The sequence below is a fragment of the Hydractinia symbiolongicarpus genome, chromosome 5, assembly GCF_029227915.1.
Source record: "Hydractinia symbiolongicarpus strain clone_291-10 chromosome 5, HSymV2.1, whole genome shotgun sequence".
Classification (NCBI taxonomy): domain Eukaryota; kingdom Metazoa; phylum Cnidaria; class Hydrozoa; order Anthoathecata; family Hydractiniidae; genus Hydractinia; species Hydractinia symbiolongicarpus.
In genome coordinates, this window is record NC_079879.1 from 32,737,714 (window position 1) to 32,751,966 (window position 14,253).

Here is a 14,253-nt window from a genome sequence, read left to right on the forward strand (position 1 = left end):
TGACTTAATTGAACTGATTTTGGACTTTGACCTTATATATGTGATAAATGAGCTTATTGGAATCCAAGAAAAAACATTCTTCTTAATTTGACATGATTGCTGTAACTCAGCGATCACACTAGTCGGTGTGATAGCGCTTTATTTAAAAGTTTAGATGAATCAGTCATTTTTTACTGTGGGACAAATCCTAGCCGTTAGCGCGCTGACGAAGTAGAATCAGTTTCAAAAACTACATCTCATTGACTTACTAACGGTATCAGTCCGTTTCACCTACAACGGATGCGTCACCTATATGTACCAACATGTATTTAGCGATATGTTTCTGATATTACGAGGTTGCATTGCTTTTAACGGTGAAACGATTGACTGTGGGACTTAATTGAACTGGTTTGAACATTGACTTTGTTAATGTGATAAATGAGACAATTGGATCCCCAGAAGTAACATTCTTCTTAATTTGACATGGTTGCTGTAACTCAGCGATAACACTGGCCGCTGTGATAGCGCTTTATTAAAAACTGTAAATAAATAAGTCATTTTTAACTGTGGGACCAATCCTAGCCGTTAGCGCGAGTTGAAGAAATAGAGAATGTTTTGAAAACTACATTTCATTGACTTGCCAACGGTATCAGTCCGTTTAAGTTACAACGGTTGCGTCACATATTCGTACCAACATGTATTTAGCGATATGTTTCTGATGATACTAGGTTGCATCGCTTTTCACGGTGGAACGATTGACTATGGGACTTAATTGAACTGATTTTAGACTTTAAACTTATAAATGTGATAAATGAGACAATTGGACACCCAGAAATAACATTCTTCTTAATTTGACATGATTGCTCGAACTCAGCGTTTACACTGGCCGCTGTGGTAGCGCTTTACTTAAAAATGTAGATAAATAAATCATTTTTTACTGTGGGACCAATCCTAGCCGTTAGCCCGCGCTGAAGAAATAGAGACAGTTTGGAAAACTACATTTCATTGACTTTCCAACGGTATCAGTCCGTTTGAGTTATAACGGTTGCGTCACATATTCGTACCAACATGTATTTAGCGATATGTTTCTGATGATACTAGGTTGCATGGCTTTTAACGGTGGAACGATTGACTATGGGACTTTATTGAACTGATTTTAGACTTTAAACTTATAAATGTGATAAATGAGACAATTGGATCCCCAGAAGTAACATTCTTCTTAATTTGACATGATTGCTCGAACTCAGCGTTTACACTGGCCGCTGTGGTAGCGCTTTACTTAAAAATGTAGATAAATAAGTCATTTTTTACTGTGGGACCAATCCTAGCTGTTAGCCCGCGCTGAAGAAATAGAGACAGTTTGGAAAACTACATTTCCTTGACTTTCCAACGGTATCAGTCCGTTTGAGTTACAACGGTTGCGTCACATATTCGTACCAACATGTATTTAGCGATATGTTTCTGATGATACTAGGTTGCATGGCTTTTAACGGTGGAACGATTGACTATGGGACTTAATTGAACTGATTTTAGACTTCAAACTTATAAATGTGATAAATGAGACAATTGCATCCCCAGAAGTAACATTCTTCTTAATTTGACATGATTGCTGAAACTCAGCGATAACACTGGCCGCTGTGATAGCGCTTTATTTAAAACTGTAAATAAATAAGTCATTTTTAACTGTGGGACCAATCCTAGCCGTTAGCGCGCGCTGAAGAAATAGAGAAAGTTTTGAAAACTACGCTTCATTGACTTTTCAACGGTCTCAGTCCGTTTGAGTTACAACGGTTGCGTCACATATTCGTACCAACATGTATTTAGCGATATGTTTCTGATGATACTAGGTTGCATCGCTTTTAACGGTGGAACGATTGACTATGGGACTTAATTGAACTGATTTTAGACTTTAAGCTTATAAATGTGATAAACGAGACAATTGGACACCCAGAAATAACATTCTTCTTAATTTGACATGATTGCTCGAACTCAGCGTTTACACTGGCCGCTGTGGTAGCGCTTTACTTAAAAATGTAGATAAATAAGTCATTTTTTACTGTGGGACCAATCCTAGCTGTTAGCCCGCGCTGAAGAAATAGAGACAGTTTGGAAAACTACATTTCATTGACTTTCCAACGGTATCAGTCCGTTTGAGTTACAACGGTTGCGTCACATATTCGTACCAACATGTATTTAGCGATATGTTTCTGATGATACTAGGTTGCATCGCCTTTAACGGTGGAACGATTGACTATGGGACTTAATTGAACTGATTTTAGACTTTAAACTTATAAATGTGATAAATGAGCTTATTGGAATCCAAGAAAAAACATTCTTCTTAATTTGACATGATTGCTGTAACTCAGCGATCACACTAGTCGGTGTGATAGCGCTTTATTTAAAAGTTTAGATGAATAAGTCATTTTTTACTGTGGGACAAATCCTAGCCGTTAGCGCGCTGACGAAGTAGAATCAGTTTCAAAAACTACATCTCATTGACTTACTAACGGTATCAGTCCGTTTCACCTACAACGGATGCGTCACCTATATGTACCAACATGTATTTAGCGATATGTTTCTGATATTACGAGGTTGCATTGCTTTTAACGGTGAAACGATTGACTGTGGGACTTAATTGAACTGGTTTGAACATTGACTTTGTTAATGTGATAAATGAGACAATTGGATCCCCAGAAGTAACATTCTTCTTAATTTGACATGGTTGCTGTAACTCAGCGATAACACTGGCCGCTGTGATAGCGCTTTATTAAAAACTGTAAATAAATAAGTCATTTTTAACTGTGGGACCAATCGTAGCCGTTAGCGCGAGTTGAAGAAATAGAGAAAGTTTTGAAAACTACATTTCATTGACTTGCCAACGGTATCAGTCCGTTTAAGTTACAACGGTTGCGTCACATATTCGTACCAACATGTATTTAGCGATATGTTTCTGATGATACTAGGTTGCATCGCTTTTCACGGTGGAACGATTGACTATGGGACTTAATTGAACTGATTTTAGACTTTAAACTTATAAATGTGATAAATGAGACAATTGGACACCCAGAAATAACATTCTTCTTAATTTGACATGATTGCTCGAACTCAGCGTTTACACTGGCCGCTGTGGTAGCGCTTTACTTAAAAATGTAGATAAATAAATCATTTTTTACTGTGGGACCAATCCTAGCCGTTAGCCCGCGCTGAAGAAATAGAGACAGTTTGGAAAACTACATTTCATTGACTTTCCAACGGTATCAGTCCGTTTGAGTTATAACGGTTGCGTCACATATTCGTACCAACATGTATTTAGCGATATGTTTCTGATGATACTAGGTTGCATGGCTTTTAACGGTGGAACGATTGACTATGGGACTTTATTGAACTGATTTTAGACTTTAAACTTATAAATGTGATAAATGAGACAATTGGATCCCCAGAAGTAACATTCTTCTTAATTTGACATGATTGCTCGAACTCAGCGTTTACACTGGCCGCTGTGGTAGCGCTTTACTTAAAAATGTAGATAAATAAGTCATTTTTTACTGTGGGACCAATCCTAGCTGTTAGCCCGCGCTGAAGAAATAGAGACAGTTTGGAAAACTACATTTCCTTGACTTTCCAACGGTATCAGTCCGTTTGAGTTACAACGGTTGCGTCACATATTCGTACCAACATGTATTTAGCGATATGTTTCTGATGATACTAGGTTGCATGGCTTTTAACGGTGGAACGATTGACTATGGGACTTAATTGAACTGATTTTAGACTTCAAACTTATAAATGTGATAAATGAGACAATTGGATCCCCAGAAGTAACATTCTTCTTAATTTGACATGATTGCTGAAACTCAGCGATAACACTGGCCGCTGTGATAGCGCTTTATTTAAAACTGTAAATAAATAAGTCATTTTTAACTGTGGGACCAATCCTAGCCGTTAGCGCGCGCTGAAGAAATAGAGAAAGTTTTGAAAACTACGCTTCATTGACTTTTCAACGGTCTCAGTCCGTTTGAGTTACAACGGTTGCGTCACATATTCGTACCAACATGTATTTAGCGATATGTTTCTGATGATACTAGGTTGCATCGCTTTTAACGGTGGAACGATTGACTATGGGACTTAATTGAACTGATTTTAGACTTTAAGCTTATAAATGTGATAAACGAGACAATTGGACCCCCAGAAATAACATTCTTCTTAATTTGACATGATTGCTCGAACTCAGCGTTTACACTGGCCGCTGTGGTAGCGCTTTACTTAAAAATGTAGATAAATAAGTCATTTTTTACTGTGGGACCAATCCTAGCTGTTAGCCCGCGCTGAAGAAATAGAGACAGTTTGGAAAACTACATTTCATTGACTTTCCAACGGTATCAGTCCGTTTGAGTTACAACGGTTGCGTCACATATTCGTACCAACATGTATTTAGCGATATGTTTCTGATGATACTAGGTTGCATCGCCTTTAACGGTGGAACGATTGACTATGGGACTTAATTGAACTGATTTTAGACTTTAAACTTATAAATGTGATAAATGAGGCAATTGGACCCCCAGAAGTAACATTCTTCTTAATTTGACATGATTGCTCGACTTCAGCTTTCACACTGGGCGCTGTGGTAGCGCTTTACTTAAAAATGTAGATAAATAAGACATTTTTTACTGTGGGACCAATCCTAACCGTTAGCGCGCGCTGAAGAAATAGAGAAAGTTTCGAAAACTACATTTCATTGACTTTCTAACGGTATCAGTCCGTTTGAGTTACAACGGTTGCGTCACATATTCGTACCACCATGTATTTAGCAATATGTTTCTGATGTTACTAGGTTGCATCGCTTTTAACGGTGGAACGGTTGACTATGGGACTTATTTGAACTGATTTTAAACTTTGAACTTATAAATGTGATAAATGAGACAATTGGACCCCCAGAAATAACATTTTTCTTAATTTGACATGATTGTTCGAACTCAGCGATTACACTGGGCGCTGTGGTAGCGCTTTACTTAAAAATGTAGATAAATAAGTCATTTTTTACTGTGGGACCAATCCTAACCGTTAGCGCGCGCTGAAGAATTAGAATCAGTTTCAAAAGCTACATTTCATTGAATTACTAACGGTGTCAGTACGTTTCACTTACAACGGTTGCGTCACCTATTCGTACCAACATGTATTTAGCGATATTTTTCTGATATTACTAGGTTGCATCGCTTTTAACATTGAAAAGATTGACTGTGTGACTTAATTGAACTGATTTTGGCCTTTGACCTTTTATGTGTGATAAATGAGCCTATTGGACTCCAAGAAATAACATTCTTCTTATTTGACATGATTGCTGGAACTCAGCGATTACACTGGCCGCTGTGATAGCGCTTTATTTAAAACTGTAGATAAATAAGTCATTTTTTAATGTGGGACCAATCCTAGCCGTTAGCTCGCGCTGAAGAAATAGAGACAGTTTCAAAGACTATATTTCTTTGAATTCTTTATAGGTTTGCCTTTTCATAGTTAGTTAGCAAATATTTCTTTGGTTTAAGGCAATAAATAACAAATTAAATTTTGATAAATTTTCTCCCTGATCTTCGTCAGAGCATCTTCAGATCACAAGTAAAAACGTCTTTCAACATGCATGTACAAATTGTTAAAAATTCTCTTGATAAAAATAAAATGTATAAAAATCGTTTATTAACAATAAAAGTCGTTAAAAATTTTAGTATGTTTTCCTAAATTTCAGATAATCGTCTTATTTCATCTTTTTTGTTCAATAAATCCGATTTATGTTGTTTAATCGCTAATGCCTCTTTAAATTTTCTTTTAATAAAATTGTTTTCCCTATAGAGAATTTCTATTTTCTTAAAGTTCATTTCGTGTTTTGTTTCTTTAATGTGTTTGGACATTCCAGAGACGTTTTCTTTATCGTTTTTTGCGCCATTTTTGTGTTCTTTTATTCGTGTTGTCAACTTCCTTCCTGTTTCTCCTATGTAATATTTTCCACAATCTCCACACGTTACTTTATATACAACACCTGATTCATTGTTTTGGTTTCCGTTTTTTAATATTTTGTTGCCTTTTACAACATTTTTTAGCGCTTTGTTTTTCGTATGTGTTAATTTTACATTAAATTTCTTGCATACTCTGGCGATTTGTTCTGAGATGCCTTTTTCATAGGGTAAAAACAATCGAATTGAATTCGTCTGTCTGTCTGGTTTCTTCCATTACATTCTTTGTTTAATGTTTCTTTTATCGTTTTTGTTACGATGTTATTGGGAAACTCATTTAATTGCGTAGTTTTTTGTATATAATTCAATTCTTCTTTGAGGTCTGCTTCTTCTGTGCAAATGGTTTTTGCTCTTCTCGTTAAAGTTTTAATTGTCGATAATTTTACGTGTAAAGGTTGGTTTGACGTATAATTAGTGTATTGTCCCGTATGCGTAAGTTTTTTATACACTTTTGTTTACACTGTATTATCATCTTTTCTCATTATTAAACAATCCAAAAATGGGATCTGGTCATCCTTTTCTTCCTCCCCTGTGAATTTTACCTTTGAATAAATGTTATTCAGCTCAATTAAGGGTCCTCGGTTTTATGTTTTGTAACAGTGAACGTATCTTCTACTTTTCTTAGCCAAATTCTTGGTGCGTGTAACATTGAGTAGATACTATTTTCAACTATTCTTTGAATGTAGATTTCGGCAAAACATGGCGACGCAGGTGATCCGATGAAAAGACCATCCGCCTGGTTGTAGAATTTGTTTCCTATTTTGAAGGTCATAAACTCAACTGAGATTTTCACGAGACGTACTAAGGCTTCTTTATTAAGATTTGTTTTAAAAGTGTCTTCTCTGATTCTCCTTTCTACTTCATGTATGACTTCAGATTTTGGTAGGGAAGGGTACATATCTGCAATATCAAAACTCACCAACTTCTCATTCTCGTCCAAATTAATTTCTTTTACTTTGTTAACAAATTGCTCCGTGTCTTTTATGTATGATTTTGCTGACGTTGTTAGATATTTAAGTTCTTTACTAACAAATTTAGCAATTTTGTAGAATACAGATCCTTAAGTGTTTATTATAAGTCTGACCTTTAGTGGGTTTTTATGAGTTTTTAATGATGGTCTTGCCATAGGTGTTGACGGCGTAATTTGTTATAATTGTTTTATTTGTTCTATCGATAACATGTTTTCTTTTCGGAGATTTGCGATTTCCTTGTTAATAGCCGTTTTTGCTTTCTCAATATTATCACTTTTCAGTTCTACATATCTCTCTTTGTTGGATAATTCTTGATTAATTAATTCGTCTACTTTTTGTTGCGAAATTATGCATGTTGCTCTGCCTTTGTCGTTTTCGATCAAAATAAGTCTATTTTGTTTCAACCATTCATTTAATCCATTACACAGCTCATTTGTAATATTTGTTAATTTAGTGTTTTTTTCTTTTTCCATAATTCTTTTGCATTCAAATCGAAATCCATTTGCCATTGAAGGTGAAGAAAATGATTTTGCTGCTTTTTTGATTCCACAAATCATGTCAATTATAGGTAATTTCTTCGTTGAAATTTTGAATTCGAGACCCTTTGACAATAACGGAATAAATTCATCAGGAATTTCAATACCAGAAAAGTTTAATAGCGTTTTTGTTTGGTGTTCTTTCTTCTCTTCTGGTGTTATCTCTTTATTTTGTTTGAACTTTTTCTTTAGTAATATTTCGAATTTTCTTGACAGATGCATGTTTTTGTGTTCAATTTTCTTTGAATGTCTTTTCTTTGTGAGTTGTACAAGGTTTGCATAGACAGTAAGAGATAATGTATCTTCTATCAGATTTTCGTTTTTTTGTTTCATCTGTTGTTGTTTCCAGCGTTTAGAGTTACTATATTTCTTTGACTTTCTAACAGTATCAGTCCGTTTGAGTTACAAAGTTGCTTCACATATTCGTAACAAAATGGATGTAGCAATATGTTTCAGATATTACTAGGTTGCATCGCTTTTCACGGTGGAACGATTGACTATGGGACTTAATTGAACTGATTTTAGACTTTAAACTTATAAATGTGATAAATGAGACAATTGGATCCCCAGAAGTAACATTCTTCTTAATTTGACATGATTGCTGTAACTCAGCGATAACACTGGCCGCTGTGATAGCGCTTTATTTAAAACTGTAAATAAATAAGTCATTTTTAACTGTGGGACCAATCCTAGCCGTTAGCGCGCGCTGAAGAAATAGAGAAAGTTTTGAAAACTACATTTCATTGACTTTTCAACGGTCTCAGTCCGTTTGAGTTACAACGGTTGCGTCACATATTCGTACCAACATGTATTTAGCGATATGTTTCTGATGATACTAGGTTGCATCGCTTTTAACGGTGGAACGATTGACTATGGGACTTAATTGAACTGATTTTAGACTTTAAACTTATAAATGTGATAAACGAGACAATTGGACACCCAGAAATAACATTCTTCTTAATTTGACATGATTGCTCGAACTCAGCGTTTACACTGGCCGCTGTGGTAGCGCTTTACTTAAAAATGTAAATAAATAAGTCATTTTTTACTGTGGGACCAATCCTAGCCGTTAGCCCGCGCTGAAGAAATAGAGACAGTTTGGAAAACTACATTTCATTGACTTTCCAACGGTATCAGTCCGTTTGAGTTACAACGGTTGCGTCACATATTCGTACCAACATGTATTTAGCGATATGTTTCTGATGATACTAGGTTGCATCGCCTTTAACGGTGGAACGATTGACTATGGGACTTAATTGAACTGATTTTAGACTTTAAACTTATAAATGTGATAAATGAGGCAATTGGACCCCCAGAAGTAACATTCTTCTTAATTTGACATGATTGCTCGACTTCAGCTTTCACACTGGGCCCTGTGGTAGCGCTTTACTTAAAAATGTAGATAAATAAGTCATTTTTTACTGTGGGACCAATCCTAACAGTTAGCGCGCGCTGAAGAAATAGAGAAAGTTTCGAAAACTACATTTTATTGACTTTCTAACGGTATCAGTCCGTTTGAGTTACAACGGTTGCGTCACATATTCGTACCAACATGTATTTAGCGATATGTTTCTGATGTTACTAGGTTGCATCGCTTTTAACGGTGGAACGATTGACTATGGGACTTATTTGAACTGATTTTAAACTTTGAACTTATAAATGTGATAAATGAGACAATTGGACCCCCAGAAATAACATTCTTCTTAATTTGACATGATTGTTCGAACTCAGCCCTTACACTGGGTGCTGTGGTAGCGCTTTACTTAGAAATGTAGATAAATAACTCATTTTTTACTGTGGGACCAATCCTAACCGTTAGCGCGCGCTGAAGAAATAGAGACAACTTCAAAAACTACATTTCATTGATTTTCTAACGGTATCAATCTGTTTGAGTTACAACGGTTGCGTCTCCTATTCGTACCAACATGTATTGAGCGATATTTTTCTGATATTGCTAGGTTGCATCGCTTTTAACAGTGAAAAGATTGACTGTGTGACTTAATTGAACTGATTTAGGACTTTGACCTAATATATGTGATAAATGAGCCTATTGGACTCCAAGAAATAACATTTTTCTTAATTTTACATGATTGCTGGAACTTAGCGATTACACTGGCCGCTGTGATAGTGCCTTATTTAAAACTGTAGATAAATAAGTTATTTTTTACTGTGGGACCAATCCTAGCCGTTAGCCGGCGCTGAAGAAATAGAGAAATTTTCGAAAACTACATTTCATTGACTTTCTAACGGTATCAGTCCGTTTGAGTTACAACGGTTTGCGTCACATATTCGTACCAACATGTGTTTAGCGATATGTTTCTGATATTACTAGGTTCCATCGCTTTTAACAGTGAAAAGATTGACTGTGGGACTTAATTGAACTGATTTTGGACTTTGACCTTATATACGTAATAAATGAGCCTATTGGACTCCAAGAAATAACATTCTTCATAATTTGACATGATTGCTGGAACTCAGCGATTACACTGGGCGCTGTGATAGCGCTTTATTTAAAACTGTAGATAAATAAGTTATTTTTTACTGTGGGACCAATCCTAGCCTTTAGCCGGCGCTGAAGAAATAGAGAAATTTTCGAAAACTACATTTCATTGACTTTCTAACGGTATCAGTCCGTTTGAGTTACAACGGTTTGCGTCACATATTCGTACCAACATGTGTTTAGCGATATGTTTCTGATATTACTAGGTTCCATCGCTTTTAACAGTGAAAAGATTGACTGTGGGACTTAATTGAACTGATTTTGGAGTTTGACCTTATATACGTGATAAATGAGCCTAATGGACTCCAAGAAATAACATTCTTCTTAATTTGACATGATTGCTGTAACTCAGCGATTACACTAGTCGGTGTGATAGCGCTTTATTTAAAAGTTTAGATGAATAAGTCATTTTTTACTGTGGGACAAATCCTAGCCGTTAGCGCGCTGACGAAGTAGAATCAGTTTCGAAAACTACATTTCATTGACTTTCTAACGGTATCAGTCCGTTTGAGTTACAACGGTTGCGTCACATATTCGTACCAACATGTATTTAGCGATATGTTTCTGATGTTACTAGGTTGCATCGCTCTTAACGGTGGAACGATTGACTATGGGCCTTAATTGAACTGATTTTAGACTTCAAACTTATAAATGTGATAAATGAGACAATTGGACCCCCAGGAATAACATTCTTCTTAATTTGACATGATTGCTCGAACTCAGCGATTATACTGGGCGCTGTGGTAGCGCTTTACTTAAAAATGTAGATAAATAAGTAATTTTTTACTGTGGGACCAATCCTAACCGTTAGCGCGCGCTGAAAAAATAGAGACAACTTCAAAAACTACATTTCATTGACTTTCTAACGGTATCAATCTGTTTGAGTTACAACGGTTGCGTCTCCTATTCGTACCAACATGTATTGAGCGATATTTTTCTGATATTGCTAGGTTGCATCGGTCTTAACGGTGGTGCGATTGACTATGGGCCTTAATTGAACTGATTTTAGACTTCAAACTTCTAAATGTGATAAATGAGACAATTGGACCCCCAGGAATAACATTCTTCTTAATTTGACATGATTGCTCGACTTCAGCTTTCACACTGGGCGCTGTGGTAGCGCTTTACTTAAAAATGTAGATAAATAAGTCATTTTTTACTGTGGGACCAATCCTAACCGTTAGCGCGCGCTGAAAAAATAGAGAAAGTTTCGAAAACTACATTTCATTGACTTTCTAACGGTATCAGTCCGTTTGAGTTACAACGGTTGCGTCACATATTCGTACCAACATGTATTTAGCGATATGTTTCTGATGTTACTAGGTTGCATCGCTTTTAACGGTGGAACGATTGACTATGGGACTTATTTGAACTGATTTTAAACTTTGAACTTATAAATGTGATAAATGAGACAATTGGACCCCCAGAAATAACATTCTTCTTAATTTGACATGATTGTTCGAACTCAGCCCTTACACTGGGTGCTGTGGTAGCGCTTTACTTAAAAATGTAGATAAATAAGTCATTTTTTACTGTGGGACCAATCCTAACCGTTAGCGCGCGCTGAAGAAATAGAGACAACTTCAAAAACTACATTTCATTGATTTTCTAACGGTATCAATCTGTTTGAGTTACAACGGTTGCGTCTCCTATTCGTACCAACATGTTTTGAGCGATATTTTTCTGATATTGCTAGGTTGCATCGCTTTTAACAGTGAAAAGATTGACTGTGTGACTTAATTGAACTGATTTGGGACTTTGACCTAATATATGTGATAAATGAGCCTATTGGACTCCAAGAAATAACATTTTTCTTAATTTTACATGATTGCTGGAACTTAGCGATTACACTGGCCGCTGTGATAGTGCCTTATTTAAAACTGTAGATAAATAAGTTATTTTTTACTGTGGGACCAATCCTAGCCGTTAGCCGGCGCTGAAGAAATAGAGAAATTTTCGAAAACTACATTTCATTGACTTTCTAACGGTATCAGTCCGTTTGAGTTACAACGGTTTGCGTCACATATTCGTACCAACATGTGTTTAGCGATATGTTTCTGATATTACTAGGTTCCATCGCTTTTAACAGTGAAAAGATTGACTGTGGGACTTAATTGAACTGATTTTGGACTTTGACCTTATATACGTAATAAATGAGCCTATTGGACTCCAAGAAATAACATTCTTCATAATTTGACATGATTGCTGGAACTCAGCGATTACACTGGGCGCTGTGATAGCGCTTTATTTAAAACTGTAGATAAATAAGTTATTTTTTACTGTGGGACCAATCCTAGCCTTTAGCCGGCGTTGAAGAAATAGAGAAATTTTCGAAAACTACATTTCATTGACTTTCTAACGGTATCAGTCCGTTTGAGTTACAACGGTTTGCGTCACATATTCGTACCAACATGTGTTTAGCGATATGTTTCTGATATTACTAGGTTCCATCGCTTTTAACAGTGAAAAGATTGACTGTGGGACTTAATTGAACTGATTTTGGAGTTTGACCTTATATACGTGATAAATGAGCCTAATGGACTCCAAGAAATAACATTCTTCTTAATTTGACATGATTGCTGTAACTCAGCGATTACACTAGTCGGTGTGATAGCGCTTTATTTAAAAGTTTAGATGAATAAGTCATTTTTTACTGTGGGACAAATCCTGGCCGTTAGCGCGCTGACGAAGTAGAATCAGTTTCGAAAACTACATTTCATTGACTTTCTAACGGTATCAGTCCGTTTGAGTTACAACGGTTGCGTCACATATTCGTACCAACATGTTCTTAGCGATATGTTCCTGATGTTACTAGGTTGCATCGCTCTTAACGGTGGAACGATTGACTATGGGCCTTAATTGAACTGATTTTAGACTTCAAACTTATAAATGTGATAAATGAGACAATTGGACCCCCAGGAATAACATTCTTCTTAATTTGACATGATTGCTCGACTTCAGCTTTCACACTGGGCGCTGTGGTAGCGCTTTACTTAAAAATGTAGATAAATAAGTCATTTTTACTGTGGGACCAATCCTAACCGTTAGCGTGCGCTGAAAAAATAGAGAAAGTTTCGAAAACTACATTTCATTGACTTTCTAACGGTATCAGTCCGTTTGAGTTACAACGGTTGCGTCACATATTCGTACCAACATGTATTTAGCGATATGTTTCTGATGTTACTAGGTTGGATCGCTCTTAACGGTGGAACGATTGACTATGGGCCTTAATTGAACTGATTTTAGACTTCAAACTTATAAATGTGATAAATGAGACAATTGGACCCCCAGGAATAACATTCTTCTTAATTTGACATGATTGCTCGAACTCAGCGATTATACTGGGCGCTGTGGTAGCGCTTTACTTAAAAATGTAGATAAATAAGTAATTTTTTACTGTGGGACCAATCCTAACCGTTAGCGCGCGCTGAAAAAATAGAGACAACTTCAAAAACTACATTTCATTGACTTTCTAACGGTATCAATCTGTTTGAGTTACAACGGTTGCGTCTCCTATTCGTACCAACATGTATTGAGCGATATTTTTCTGATATTGCTAGGTTGCATCGGTCTTAACGGTGGTGCGATTGACTATGGGCCTTAATTGAACTGATTTTAGACTTCAAACTTCTAAATGTGATAAATGAGACAATTGGACCCCCAGGAATAACATTCTTCTTAATTTGACATGATTGCTCGACTTCAGCTTTCACACTGGGCGCTGTGGTAGCGCTTTACTTAAAAATGTAGATAAATAAGTCATTTTTTACTGTGGGACCAATCCTAACCGTTAGCGCGCGCTGAAAAAATAGAGAAAGTTTCGAAAACTACATTTCATTGACTTTCTAACGGTATCAGTCCGTTTGAGTTACAACGGTTGCGTCACATATTCGTACCAACATGTATTTAGCGATATGTTTCTGATGTTACTAGGTTGCATCGCTCTTAACGGTGGAACGATTGACTATGGGCCTTAATTGAACTGATTTTAGACTTCAAACTTATAAATGTGATAAATGAGACAATTGGACCCCCAGGAATAACATTCTTCTTAATTTGACATGATTGCTCGACTTCAGCTTTCACACTGGGCGCTGTGGTAGCGCTTTACTTAAAAATGTAGACAAATAAGTCATTTTTTACTGTGGGACCAATCCTAACCGTTAGCGCGCGCTGAAAAAATAGAGAAAGTTTCGAAAACTACATTTCATTGACTTTCTAACGGTATCAGTCCGTTTGAGGTACAACGGTTGCGTCACATATTCGTA

The 14,253-nt window shown here is 36.3% G+C and overlaps 1 protein-coding gene across 1 annotated transcript; it reads right to left on the reverse strand.

The window, feature by feature from the left end:
• Positions 1 to 6,091: 6,091 nt before the first annotated feature.
• On the reverse strand, positions 6,092 to 7,818 carry LOC130646122 (uncharacterized). The gene is made up of 4 exons (XM_057452260.1): positions 7,157 to 7,818; positions 6,577 to 7,003; positions 6,438 to 6,520; positions 6,092 to 6,332 (listed from the first exon to the last, which is right to left on the reverse strand). The coding sequence occupies exons 1-4, from the start codon at positions 7,816 to 7,818 to the stop codon at positions 6,092 to 6,094; spliced, it is 1,413 nt and encodes a 470-aa protein (XP_057308243.1).
• Between the last annotated feature and the right edge of the window lie 6,435 nt (positions 7,819 to 14,253).